This window comes from Nannospalax galili, unplaced genomic scaffold (genome assembly GCF_000622305.1).
Source record: "Nannospalax galili isolate Female #2095 unplaced genomic scaffold, S.galili_v1.0 scaffold1157, whole genome shotgun sequence".
In the NCBI taxonomy this organism is placed as follows: domain Eukaryota; kingdom Metazoa; phylum Chordata; class Mammalia; order Rodentia; family Spalacidae; genus Nannospalax; species Nannospalax galili.
Genome location: NW_008340118.1, coordinates 656,955 through 671,832, shown reverse-complemented (window position 1 = coordinate 671,832; position 14,878 = coordinate 656,955). Strand labels below are relative to the sequence as shown.

The following is a 14,878-nucleotide window of genomic DNA, read 5'->3' as shown; positions in this document are numbered from 1 at the left end:
CACTGCTAACCCTCCTGTCTGTATGAGATAGTGCCAGTCCTGGCCAGCTGTGCCACTATGAACAGAGAAAACTGCAACTAGGAATCCTGTCCTTGGTGAGAAGCTATCGTTTGCATTTACATTAGATTGGATGGACTACTCTAGAAATGTAAACATGACAGTTCTCAGTCTGGAAGACACACTGACCTGGGGGACCTGGGCCAGGGACTCTGTGGCCACTGCCTCTCAGCTGATCCCTTGAAGGAACTAATCTGACCTGTCACCTAGAAATGGGCCAAGCAGCCAGCTCAGAGCAAGCTGACCGACCACGTCCCTCCAGCCTGGGGCAGTGGTTGAAATGTGCCTCAAGCCTGAATGACAGTAGAGAAAGGAAGAGGGAGAGGTGAGCAATGGGGACAAATGTGTGTGACAATGTGACATGCTTCCTGGTAACAGAGGCTGCTGGCCTGGAGGGGGAGGTATGTGTAGTCAGTCATGGGCCTGCTCTGACTGGCCATCTGTATGTGTGAAGGAATGAATGTGGTCCTGACTGCCCCCTCCACCCCATGTAGCGCTTACAAGGATGGGAGAAGAACAGACAGGCCTGAGCACTTCTACCAGAATCAGCAAAGGCTGCAACCTGCAGCAGGACACCTGCAGTAGGGTGCAGGGTGGGGAGACAGCACCCACACAGCCCGCTTGGAACCTGAGGACTGGACCCATCTGCATGACACTGTCCCAAGCCCATTGTCTGAGATGCACTCAGGAAATGAGTCCTGAGCAACAGATGCCGCAGTGGGTGACCAATGTGTCTACCTCTCTCCTCACTTACTTCTCTGGCTTCAGGTCCCTGTAGATAATCCCCAGTCCATGGAGGTGGTCTAGCGCCAAGGCCAGCTCAGCCAGGTAGAATTTGACATCCTCCTCAGTGAACATGACCTAGAGGGACATGAGAGGACCACGGTTCAGCTTGTTCCATGGCTGCTTCTTTCAAAGTGCTTTTCTGGGACCAGGGCTAACCCATAATGTACATGTGTGGAGAGCCTGTCTCCCCCATGACACTTCTGGTGCTCCTAATGCAGAGGCATGAGTTCCCTCAAAATTCAAGGGTCAGTGAGATCCAGGAGGCAGTGCTGCTATGGGTTGTCTCATGAGCAGAACCTCCTCACCACTGGCCCTTCTTACCCTCAAGTTGCTCAGCTCTGGGGTACAATCCTGGGCTTTGGCTTTATTAGAAGGGCTTCTGGTGTGAATTCATGATGGATATTGTAATGCAAACAACCGAACCACACGGTGGAGGCTGAAGGACTCTGGAAAATGGATCTTGTACCTCACTTTTCTCCCTTCTTCCATCTCCCGCTAGGACTGATGTAAACCGGCAGCCTGGTCACCTGCTGTCTGTCCCAAGTCCAATGTGCTAGTGGGGAGGGCCCATGAGCGCTGGGCTCGGGGCTACATTCTGAGCTCTCATTGGTACAATCCTGGTGAGCGGACCTCAATGCCGGCTCAAGATGGTCTGCCCCTGTCTCATCTGTGAATTCATCGTCATGTCAACAGGAAGGCAAAACTTCAACACAAACTGTGTGTGTGCCATGCACCTGTATTCTTATGTGTGCATGTATGCAAGCAGGTGTGTGCACATATGTGTAGAGGCCAGAGGGTGATGTTAAGTGTCTTCTTTCATCACTTTCCACCTTATTTTTTAAAGAATATTTTGTTTTTATTTTATGTGTATGAGCGCTTTGCTCGCATGTGTAAGTGCACCTGCCTGTGTTGTACAATGCCCACGGAGGTCGGTAGAGGGCGTCAGATCCCCTGGAACTGGAGTTACAAGTGGTTGCTAGCTGCTACATGGGTGTTGGGAACCAAACCTGGGTCCTCTGCAATAGCAGCCAGTGCTCCTCACCCATCTCTCCAGTCCCTCCACCTTGTTTTTTAAAACAGGATACTTCACTGAACCTGGAGCTCCCAATGTGACTAGGCTGGTCCCATAACACCATCTTAATAGCAGCCAGTGCTCCTCACCCATCTCTCCAGTCCCTCCACCTTGTTTTTAAAACAGGATACTTCACTGAACCTGAAGCTCCCAATGTGACTAGGCTGGTCCCATAACACCATCTATTCACACCCCGGAACTTCTTCTCCAGTGCTGGGACTACAGGTGTGTGCTGCTGAGCCAGGCCTTCTATTACAAGGACACTGGAGATCTGAACACAGGTCCTCATGCTTGCACAGTAAGCACTTTACCCACTGAACCCTCTCCCCAGCCCCCTCACTGTCACATTCTACATGAGACTTCCATGTTGACACTAGAGTCCACATTATCACTGAAAGCAGACACATGAAAACCCACATGCAAACAATGCCATGTGAGGCCAGAACTAGAATGAGGTGGGTCAGGGGACTGGGTGGTGAATGCCGCTAGCCAGCAGTCAGGCCTCTCACCTCCCAGAAGGGACGCCTCCCTTAGGAGCTGCAAACTGCAGGTGGTGACCCCAGAAGCCAGCCTAGTTCCTATGTGTGACCAGTACCTCTCCTAGTTCCCTATTTCTTCTGTAAGATGCTAATGCATCCAGTCGTCTTTCAGACAAATCCTACCACGTGTCAAGTTCTCGTTCATGACCAGACAGCCATGGGCAGTTAGTACTGAGGGCCGCCATCACTTTCTGCTTTCCCAGGCCTCAGGACACAGCTCATACAGTCCCCAAGTCCAGTGACAAGCCACTGCCCACAGATGTGAGTCATCATGGTGCCCGGATATGGCAGGCTGCTGTCTAGTGTTCTGCTGAAGGACAGGATGCACAGAGAGGCTTTTCACGGCGCCCACGTGTGACCACCTCATCCTACTCTGGGGTAGCAGGTCGCACTTGTCCCTCCGTGAGTAGTTACAAATCACTGCCTTGTGGCCGAAGCCCAACCAAAGGTCATCTCACAAGTGCGGACAAAAGTAGACCCCAGAGGAGCCAGTTTTCTGAGTTGAGATGGGCAGAGCCCCATGCTCAGTGTACTTCTGCCCCAGGGACCACTAGAAAACTGAGGGAGAGAAGCCCATGGTCTCCAGGATCCTCCCTGGCCTGCTCTGTCTTGATCTGCTGTTTGTCTGAAGTTATGCATGACAGGCAGTTCTACTGAAAAACTGGGAGGGTGGGGAAAAAAAGAAATCACCATCACAGGCAAATAAAAACTGCTCTGCCAGGGAAGATGTTAGGAGCATCCCACGTCTGTTCCATGCAGTTACTAGCATGTTACTGTCACTGTTGTTCTCTGTCTTGTATAAAACAATATTTCATAGAAGTCCAGCATGACATTGCCTCCATCCCACAAGCTAGCTAAGTACTCCTCAAGTCATGAGGGACGCAGTGCCTTCCTGGTGCATTAAGCAGCATTCTGGGAATTTCTTACTTGAAGTGTGGATGGTCAAGGCTAACCCTGGAGTTAGAGGTTGATGGAGCTCAGTCAGTGTGCAAAGACCTGACGAGATGCTCCTAAACACATACTGCCCAGAGGATCGGTTTTCCAGGACTCAGAGTGAGCCACAGCTCTCTGTATTCAGAGTGAAATACAACTGATCCCAAACGTCACCTAAACATTGCTTCATCTACTCTACCTGAGGTAGGGCACAGTGGACAGGGACTGCTACTTTGAGCTTTACACAAAGCTCTGACGGAGCCTGTTCCTAAGGTTTTCTAAGTATGGACTGTTTGCTGATGTAGCTGTGCAGGTCTCACTCTGTAGCACAGGCTGACTGTGAACTCAAAACCCTCAGTCTCCTAAGAGCTGCGATTACAGGTGTGTGTCACTATGCCGAGTTTGTCCAAAGTTTTGAAAACCAACACTCACACCTACCACATATTCAGAAGGCATCATACATCACAAACACTGCATCACACACAGACAAAATGTCACACACATGACACATTATGTACCACACATCACATACCATACACTGACCTTCACACATCCATCTCCCTCAAGGCTGCCCCCCTCCCTCTTTCCTAGACAGGTCACCCTGGCCTTTGGCACGCTCACCTACCTCTTTGGAAAGCCTGGTGAAGAGGTCCCCTCCCCGAAGGAAGTCTAGAATCAGGTAGAGCTTGCCTTCAGTCTGAAAGGCTGTGGGAGGAGGCAAGATGAACACTTCAGCAACAAACACCATTCCCTCTGACCATATATCTCCATGGCTCCCAAAACCCAGTTTCTCTTTGGTTCAAGCAAGACTGTTTATCTGCAGAGCTGGAATTCAGACAGGCATATCTAACCAACGGGAGGTCAGTTGGCGACCACTTAACAACGATGGACAGCCCCACCTCACATAGTCTCTGGGATAAAGACAGGGCATCTTGCTCTTTTAGGGAAAAAACAAAACAAAACAAAACAAATGAAAAGGACTAAAGATGGAGGATCTAAGAGACCTCTGTCCCAGACAAGACAGGATGCTGCCACAGCAAGGATTTTCTTCTTTCTGATCTTGAGGATGCTGCCCCCAGCCCCCCTCAAAGTGTGTCACATTTGCTGCACTCACCGTAGTGCAGCTTGACAATGAAAGGGTGGTTCACTTCTGCCAGGATGTCCCTCTCCATCTTCGATCGGACCCGGTCCCGCACTGCAAAGTAGAAATGAAAGGCTGCCAGAGGTGGGTGGGGAGTTCTGAGGCCCCTGAGGACACAACCACAGAGAGGTCATTCCACAGTTTCCACACGTGTAAGCTTCAGAGTGGTGTGGTGACCACCCCTCACCTCCATCTGACAATTACTTACATTTTGATACATTTACTTTTCTTTTTCTAGCTCTTTCTCTCTCACCAAAAACCATGGAAAATAAATTGTAGACACCATGACACTTAGGAGCATCTGCCCATGTCTCTTAAGGACAGTTTCTTACATGACTCAAATCTAATGTCATATCATCCCATGGCACTGTCTGACCTCTAGTCCCCATTTAATATCCCACCAATTACTCTTTCATTTACTTTTACTTTATGTGGTTAGGTTTGCCTGTATGAATGTATATGTACCATGTGTTCAATGCCCAGAGGCACTGATTCTCTGGAACTGGCATTACAGTTGTGAGCTGCCACATGAGTGCTGGGAACTGAACCCAGGTCCTCTGCATGAACCAGAAGTGCTTTTAACCATGGCCACCTGTCCAGACCCTCTCCCTCCACCACCAGCTTCTTAGATGACTCTAACCCAGTGCCACATCTGTGCTACCTTCTGGTCTCCAGCATTTAGCACCTTCTTACCACGTGCAGCTCTTGCTTGGGGCCAGTCAAGGGCCGTACATTTAGTACGTTGCCTACTAAACTGCCGGTATCCCCACACCTTTCCCCACTTGACTTCTCAGTGAGTCCAGGCCAGTTTTCTTGCAGAATGATCCACATTGAGGTCTTTCTGACTGGGATCATTCAGTGGGTCCCTCTAGCTTGTATTTCTTGTATATGGAGGTCAGGTCTAGAGGTCTTGTAGCATGGAGGCTGAGCATTTTTGGTGACCTGGTAGTGTTCCTACCTCTACCTTCTGTGATCAGGAGGTGCCTATGGGATGGCCCTTTCCAAGAGACACCAAATGAGTGAGTGGCTGTGGTGGCGAAGACTCACCTTTCCAGTGTCAAGAGCCCTCAGCGCCCTTCTAAGGAAGAAGCAACCCAGGAGGTGACGCTCTGGCACAGAATGACCCATGCGTTTCCCAACTTTCACCCAGTGGGGCTAGCATCGACACAGTAACAAAGCAGTGGTTTTTCCATTTCTGAGACAAGAGGACAATTCTTTCCAGGCCAATAACCACCATAAAGACATGTGTGTGCGCGCATGCGTGTGTATGTGAATTACAACATGCTAGTCAGTGCTCCTGCTGTCTCAAGCTCAGCCATCTTGAAATATAGATGTAATTAGTTCTGAGCAAAACAAATGAACAAGTCAAGAAAGATGGTCACTTGAGGATAAGAACAAAGCTGAGACTCCATAGACAACTGGTATACCCAGGGCACCATCTGAGGGACCTCATACAGCTCTCTGTGAGAGGGTGCGACATGCAGAATGCCTATAGTGACAAGTCAGGTTATAGTGCTCATCCCTATTTTATACTTGTGATAAGAAGTCCTAAAGGTTTATCAAAGAAATCCTTTTCCGGTACTGGAGAGATGGCTCAGCGGTTAAGAGCACTGACTGCTCTTGCAGAGGACCTGGGTTTGACTCCCAGCACCCACATCGTGGCTATGAACCATCCTTAACTCCAGTTCCAGGGGAATCCAAAGCTCAATCCAAAGCCCTCTTCTGACCTCTGTGGCATTGCATGGCATGGGTGCACTCACACACGCAGGAAATACACTCATACACATAAAATAAAAATAATAAATAAAATATTTTTTAAAAAAGAAATCCTTCCCCAAGGATGGTGTAGTAACAACAAAATGGACTATTAGCAGTGTTGGTGTAGACACAAGGGTGCCTACACCTGTGTGCGCTGCTGGGCATGCAACAACTCAGCACCGCGGAACAGCTGAGCACAGTACTGTATAACCCAGGAATTCTGTTCCTAGCACCTGTCGCAAAGATCCGAAAGCAGTGGCTGGAACAGACATTTGCACAGCTATGTCTACATCAGCACCACCAATAGTCATTGGTGAAAGTAGCCCATGTCCATCAGGAGAGACATGAACAAAACGTGATGCACACGTGGTACACACACAATAGAACAGCATTCAGCCTTCACGAGGACACTTCTGATACAGATGAGTGTCACATGAGACACTCGGAGACACACTGAGTGAAACAGGGCCCACACAAAAGGACACTGTCCTGTGATTCCACTTGTAAGAAGAACTTAGCATAGGCAAATTCACAGGGACAGAAAGTACAGTAGTGGTTACCAAGGGATGGAGATATGGAGGAACAGGATGTTACAATCTAAAGGGTTCAGAGTTTCTGTTCAGATGATGGGAAGGTTTGGGGTGTAGCACTGGTGCTGGCTGCGTAGCTTTGAATACCACATCACTCAGGTCATAAATATGCCTTATGTTAGGTCCTTCCTCACCCTGTTCCAGGACAGTCTCCTGTGCTTTGCTCTGTCAGCTCTTGGTTCCAACCTTTACATCGAGCATTTAAGCCTTCTGGGGTCCAACCCCTGCTTTGGTGCTGTTCTGTGCTGGTCAGTGGTGATTGCAGAGCTGGCTGCCTGGTGTCCGCCCTGTGGGAATCATCATCACCGTGGGCAGCTGTCTGCTTCTGTCTCTGGAACAGGGTAGATGTCTCCCATGTCACAGACTTACCACAGGAAACAGATCAAGTCCCATATAGCACACATGAGACACTGACCTGGCCACAAGTGCCCCTCAACTGTCCCTTGAGGTGCCCTGTCACTGTACTTTGAGACTCCGCAGGCTCCTCACACTCTCCTCTGGTCCACGGCTCTATTTGCTTATATGTCAACAGCAGTCCCTGCCACTGCAGCAGTCCGTGCTGTGGTGGGAAGGAGCAAGTAGATGCAGTGGAGTGACAGAGTTGCAGGCGACTTGTGTAAGAGCGCCTTGTCTTATCTTGTATAAGAACCAGCCTCCCAAGTCCTGCAGAGCTCCAACTCTCAGAGTCTACAAGCAGATTTGCCCCAAGAGCAGAGGGTTGAGGGGCCATGTTAGAATGCCATGCTTGGAAGACCGTGCAGAACATGTCTTTTGACCTCACACTTTACAGAGGAGCAAACAGCTCATGGTCAAAGAAGGCAGGTGCCCAAGGATAGACTTGCAGCTTTTCACTGGGTGCACAGCTGTACCTCACCAGAGGCTAGAACCTACCACTGCAGGAAACAGCAGAGGTCAAAGGGCTCCTGAGGAGGAAAGGGATGTGACCAGTCTAGGAAGAAGAGGGTTAAAAGAACGGGGCTTAGGCATGGGATCTCAAGGGATCTCAAGCAGTGCCCTGCCCAAGGTGGAGATGGCCGCCAAACATTTTCATCTGACGTAATTTCATGCCCTGGCTGTTTCTGGCATTGGAGCAATGCTCTGAGCAGATTTTTTTTTCTCCCACTGGAGTCAAGGAGGCCACGTGAGCCTGCTCGGAAGCTGAGTACATCTTTCCACTTCAGCGTGAGTTAGCACTGCAGTCATCTGGATTTTTGTCAGGTCGTTTTTTTCCTATGAAAACAGACTAGAAATGGGCTATGGGATGGTGGATGTGGGGGCAGGGTGGACGACAGAGTGGGCATGGGCATGGGTCTTCCTGGGCCTTTTGTAATTTGGACAGGTACATGGTAAAGCCAGATTCTCACCTCCTGGTCTCATACTCCTCTTCTTCTCCCACCTGCCCACTCCTACTCTGTCGCTCTGTGCTAGTACTGAGCGTGCAAAGCTGAAGCCCCACCTTTGAAAGGAGGCTGGTGGGGAGACTCCCTAAAGTGAGCAGCAGGGGGGCCACTGGTGCGGAGGGAAGTGGAAAGGCATGGCAGGGAGGGGTGAGGCTTACAGAGAGAGAACTGCACATCCATCAGGAGGTGCAGGGAGGGCACCGCCCAGGGGATGAGTAGCCTGGGTGCAGCGCTGAGGGGCCGTGGTGGGCAAGGCTGGCAAGCAGTGACTTAGGAGGCATGAGAAGCCAGGCAGCAGGGGCTGCACATGGACTGCACAGGACGTACATGGAACAGCTCCACAGCTGGGCATGATCAAAGCACCTGGGGAATGTGACAGCAGAGAGAACGGAGAGGCCTGCTTCCATAGTCCCAGAGAGACTGAGCTGGCAGGGGGACAGAGAATACTACCCTTGCAGTCCCATAATAAGAGGGCACAGCCCTCTGGCCTGGATGTTGAGTTGAGAAATTATCTTGAAGAGAAGCTACAGGGTAGTCCAGAGGAGGCCACCAACAGCCACACTGAGTGAAATGCTGGGACCACATGTGGACTGGCAGGAAGCTGGGCAGCAGCTTTGTTGGCAAGGTAGGTGTGCCGTCCCTGATCCACACAGAGGTTAACCTGGGGTGGTCAGAGTGAACAGAGGTTCTTGCTCAGGTCTGGAGGCACTGCTGTCCTGTACCAGGAGGGACAGAGGACACACCCCATCATGGAGAGCAAAAGGAAAATCAGGAGCAGAGAGAGCGATAGAGACACAGAAGAGTCGGGCGTGATGGCACACATCTTTAAGTCTAGCACTCGGGAGGCAGAGGTAGGCAGATCTCTGTGAGATCAAGGCCAGCCTGATGTATATAGTGAGTTCCAGGACAGCTGGGGCTGCAGGGAGACCTTGTCTCAAAACACCACCACCAACAAAAAAAGCATACTGCCCAGCAATGGGCAGCCGCAGACTGTCCCCAAGGGCAATGGCTGAGGAGGCCCATATACAGACACGGGAGGGCAGTAACATGGTCATCAGGGAACTGAGACGTCACTCTTCCTGGGTCTGCAATGGGCTGGGACTACTAAAACCAGAGAAGTTGGTGCCTTTGCCACTCGTTAAGTGTGACTTCTACAAATTTTGATAAACTTTTTTTTTTTTCTCTGTGAAAGGGTTTTGCTAAGTAACCCAGGATGAACTTGATCTGATCTTGCTTCAGGCTTCCAAAGCTTGGGGTTTTTTAATTAAAAAATTTTACCCATTCATTCTTGGACAAATGTCCTATCTTGATGCAGATGAAAGCAAGCTCTCTTATTAACACAGTGTTGAGAGTGCCCTCAATACCTGCTCCCAGGATGGGCCCAGGAGACCCAGGGTGGGTTTTACTGACAAAGGGATTCACAGGAGGGAACCAGTAAAGGCAGAAGAGAGGTACAAAGCTTCCCTACCTCCCTGGCCCCCAAGCAGATATTCTGAGGATTACAGTGCAGGAAGAATATGGAAGTTTTAGGGGAGTTTATAAAAGCCAAACTGAAACCTGTCTATCCAGTGTGACACACAGCTGATGCCAGCTGATAAAGACGCTAAGGGAAGAAAGGGTTGTTTCTTCAAAATAAGAGGTCAGAGGAGACACTGCTCATAAACGAAGAGGTGGCAGAAAGGTCAAACTGAAGTCTCAGTATTCAGCAGAGCAGACTGTTCTTTCTAGATCCCTAGACAAGAAGCCTCTTAGACTCTGGCAACCTATGGTATCAAATCAAGCTAATCTCAAAAGGGAAATCTTTCCATTCTGCACCAAGGGCAGCTGTGGACTGGGTGGGGGTGGGGGGTGCCCTGTCATGTGCTGGGCCAGAGCTGCTTTTTCTGGTGGCCTTGGTAGCAACTGGCCAGCCTTCTTGCACTGTGCCCTTTTCTCAGCAGGGTGGACCCGGGTTGAGAAGGGCTAGCAGGACACAGGTCTGCTCTCCATGGAAAAGTTGCTATGCCACCTGCCTGACCCTACCCTCATGACCCTGGAGGATATGACCTGATGAAACAGGGTGACAGAGACAGGGGACACAGTTCCCACACTCACCCCACTGTGTCCTTGCAAAGCTAGCCTTGGCTCTAAGTTAATCTGAAAAACAGCCAGGTGACATGGTGCATACCTTTAGCCCATTCCAGCACTCAGGAGGCAGAGGCAGGTGGATCTCTGTGAGTTTGAGGCCAGCCTGGTTTACAAAGTGATTTCCAGGGAAGCAAGGACTATATAGTAGATCCTGTCTAATAAATAAGTAGCCTGAAAGTCCTCTACTCTGCATCAATGTTCTTGAATTCAGATTCAGTTTTGAACAAAGAACACTGTTTACCACGTATTTCCCAGATGAAGAGGAGAAACCATCTTCCCACAGTAGCTTTGAGCTTTTGGAGGTTTTATTCACAGCATGAAATGGCCTTCTGTGAGCAGCTGAGTTCCTAGACATTTCGGAGTCAAAACTTTTTGCAGTGAATTACCCACTGTCCCCCAAAAGAAGAGAAGAAATCCACAGATGACCAAGGCAGCCACATGGTCACAGTATGGGCATAACTCCCAGCTCTTCTCATTTCTGTACACCGCACTATTCCAGACACTGTCGTCATGGTGGTTATTGAGCTGACTCTGTGCTAGAGATCTGGATAAACCTTAAGCTCTTTACTCCAGCATTTACACTGTGTAGATATTGAAGACAATGTACAGGGAGTGGGATCTGGTCCTTACTTCACTTATCTATAAGTCATGAAGAACTTGAAGGTGCACAGGCAGGTTGGTCAGCAACAGATCAGAGCTACCTCAGGAAGGTGTTTGCTAGATGAACACAGGGAGGGTGAGTTCTCCTCAGAGGGCTCAGGCAGTGGGAGGAGGTACACGGGGACTCAGTTTCACTTTATTTTTCATCCTAGACAATTCATTGAGAAAAGAGCCCCTGGCAGATTAAATGCCTTCAGCATGACAAGTCAGTGGGGTGGCCTGATGAGGAGGGGAGGAGAGGTGCTAGGGGTCAGGGGGTCAGAAGAGGGTCCTGGCTGACCATCCCCACACAATGTGGTTTGGGAACTTTGCTGCTTTATGCCTCAGTTTCCTCATTTGTGAACTAACGCTGCCAATTCTCCCACTAAAAGGAAGCGGTACTTCAAACTTGTGCTTGGAACATGCCTTGGTTTCTCCAGAGTCCGAAATCTCTCAAACAGCATAAACGTCTTCACATAGAAACACAATCTGCTCAGAGGCAGGCGGGGATCGGAGCTGAGTTTATGAGTGAGTCAATGTTCTTAATGAAGCACTTCAGCCAATACAAAAACAAACACAGAAGTTCTGAACATAACACTCTGGGGGCTGAAACCAGTTGGGGTAATTCCAGCCAGGGATTATTTCCAAATGTTGTAATCAATATAAGTGTCACCAACACATGTCTACATTGGTTGGAGAAAGTCCTGCTTGCCATGTGCACCTGCAGAGGTGTCTGATGGGTGCCCACAGCAAGGGCATGGCAGGAAGCAGGCTTTGTTCACAGCATCCTGTTATAGCTCTTCCCTCCTCTGGCTATGTCCACCCTGTCCAAAAGGCCCAGCACTCAGTCACCAGGACGCTCCCACAGAGTGCTATAATTGTCCATTGGCTGCTTCACACACTCAAAGAGGGCTGGCCAGAGTGGTAGTATTTCCCTTCAACAGAACACAAATACTTCTGAAAGAGAACACATAGTAGGAAAAAGACTAGAAATTAGACCTGAAAACACAGGCGAAGGCCTGCTAGAAAATCAGTTCTGCAGGGAAGACTTCATGAGAGAAATTCCTTCCACGCCAGAGACAGCTGAAGAGCGTGACTTCTGCACCGCCTAGCATCTAGGCGCCCACGTCTGTGGTCACACGGCAGGTCCCAATCACCATGAGCCACTGTTGTGCTCATTAACTACATCCAGGCCATTCAGGGAGGGAGCACAGCTTAACCAAGTCAGAGTTCTCCCTAACAGAGAGCAATTCCCACCTCTTCCCACAACACACCTAAGCAGAGCCTGGACCAGTGAAGTTCTAGACAACTCTGGCCCCAGCTGATCCCATGGAGAAGCTGCTAATGCTTTTTGAAGGTGCGCGTGCCAGCGATGCTCCACATGCACCAGCTATGCTGGGGAAGATGCCTAACAGCCATGGCCCTGCCTAAGCTCGGCGGTAACGGGGCCAGGAAACGGCTCCCCAGGCAACTCAGCCAGAAGAGCCAGAAGTGGCTTTGGGCCAAGTCTGCTTTCTTGTGGCTAGTGAGAGTCCCCACTTGCCTGCTCATGAACTGCAGGGAAGAGATCAGGTTTAGTTAGTGTTGGGGCTCATGCTTGGGAACATGCTGCTGGGCAGAATATTGACTCAGTCAAACCTCCTCCATCACCACACTTTGGAGGTCCTTGTATTCGGAGGACACGATATAGAATTATTGCCCACAATTATTCCATATTCCATGTTGTGTTGTGAAACTTGATCAAGTTCAAGAACTTAAGGAATTTAAAAGATCCATAGGTAGCATCATTCTGTCATGAGGTGGCGCACAGAACGGGAAAGATGGGTGGACCTGAGTTGGGCAGTGAGCGCACGCATCTACCTGCTGGTTCCTTCCTCTTCAGCTACGGTACAGCTGACATCCCTTTAGAAACGACTTGTCACCTCTACAAAGAAAGGAGGGGGCTGTGCCTGACACGCCAAGCTTAGAAGTAAAATAGAGCTGTCAGAACTATTATCCTCCCTGTCAAATCATGAAGACTCCCACTGACAACAACCCTCCCTGCTGCACACATGGCCGTCACCGTGCTGTGGAAAAACAGTCTGAAGTTTAAAAAGATTTCCGTAAGCCTCCACCCCCTTTCATCTCTTCTTTTCAAAATGGCTCTGCCATTCAACTGAACTGTGCTTTCCTCTGGTGACGGTACTCGGAGGGTTCTGTGGCTGGTGAGTGGAGGACATCGCCCTGGTTGCTACACGTTCCTTTACTTTTGGGCACATTTCTTCTTACACTTACTAACGGGCCTGCAAACTGGGAGTGTGATGAAGACGGAAGAGCTGGGTTCTTTGAGTGACTCGGACCAGAAGGATGCAGAGAAGCTGGAACTAAAACAAATTTCAATGTTCCCCTGTGTCAACTCTTCTACCTGTGAGGGAGGAACTCAGGTTGAGGGGGTAAGTGCAGTGGGGGTTAAGCTTACGACATTCTGTGACCACTGCACACAAAGTACTGATCTGTGAGGCCCTTTTGCTTTCTCTTAAGAAATAGACCTATCTGGATTTCTGGGGGGAAAGTCTACTCCTTAGTGACAGTCCATTACAGAAAGCTGAAATAGTGTGGGATGTAAAGTGATGCTTGGTTTCCAAGTAGACTTTGAAAGAAGCACAGGAGATGGACATTTTTTCCACTTTTCTCCATATGGCTCATTTTCATAATGTAAAAATGACTTTACCTAGTCAAACATACTGTTCTAGAATATTTGTTTCTTAAACATTAAAAAATAGCCAAATATGAGATTTGTTATTGTCGAAAATCTGAAATACAACTCATTGAGAAGAGAATAAATGTTATCTATAGTTTGGTAACTGGACAGAGCTGCTGTTCCCACGTCCTCATGATTCTGCTGAAGTGGGTCCTGTGTGTGTGTGTGCATGTGTGTGTGTGTGTCTGTGTCAATATGTATGCGATGTCTGTTTATCTGTGTGTATCCATGTGTATAGGTATGTGTGCATGTGTATTATGTGTCTATGTCTATGTGTACATGGCTGTGTATCTATATGTGTATGTGTGCGTGCATGTATATGTACACATGTGTGTGCATATGTGTTATGTTTTGTCTGTGTATCTATACTTATGTGTGTGTATATATGCATATGTGTGCATGCACGCATATGTGTGAAGGCAAGAGGTTGACTTCAGGTGTCTTCCTCTCCATCTTTTTATTTATTTTTTTGGTCTTTTTGCGACAGGGTCTCCCTGCAGCCTCAGCTGTCCTGGAACTATGTGGACCAGGCTGGCCTCAAAGTCACAGAGATCCGCCTGCCTCTGCCTCCCAAGTGCTGGGATTAAAGGCGTGTGCCACCACGCCCAGCATTTAAAAAAATTTTTAGTTATTTAAATTTTCTGAGTGTTTTGCCTGCATTTATGTAGGTGTACCATGGGCATGCAATGTCCATGGAGCTCAAAAGAGGGCATCAGAGCCCCTGGAAGTGGAGTTACAGATGGTTGTGAGCTGCCATGTGGGTGCTAGGAACAGAACCCAGGCCCTCTGAAAGAGCAGCCAGTGCTCTTAACTGCTGAGCCATCTCGCCAGCCCATCTTATTTTTTAAGAAATCGTCTCTCACTGGGAACCTGGAGCTCACTGACTCAGCAGACTGACTGGCCAGCAAACCCCTAGGATCCTCTTGTCTTTACCTCCCCTAAGCTGGAATTATAGGCCTAGGCCACCAAGCCCAACATTTTCACATGGGTGCTAGGAATCAAACTCAGGCTTTCACAAATGAATGGTAGGAACTTTACTGAATGAGGTTCCTCCCTAGCCCTCATTCTTCAAGAATACTGTTGGAAAATGTATACT

General features: G+C 49.1%; 1 protein-coding gene across 2 annotated transcripts in view; it reads right to left on the bottom strand.

The window, feature by feature from the left end:
• Positions 1-14,878, bottom strand: part of Rps6ka2 (ribosomal protein S6 kinase A2) — a 154,422-nt gene that overhangs the window by 62,423 nt on the left and 77,121 nt on the right. For both annotated transcript variants that reach the window (XM_029564520.1, XM_029564521.1), the window contains exons 5-7: positions 4,502-4,582; positions 4,013-4,092; positions 812-918 (exon numbers count right to left, since the gene is read on the bottom strand). In XM_029564520.1, coding sequence (XP_029420380.1) covers positions 812-918; positions 4,013-4,092; positions 4,502-4,582 — 268 coding nt within the window. The remainder of the gene's footprint in view (positions 1-811; positions 919-4,012; positions 4,093-4,501; positions 4,583-14,878) is intronic.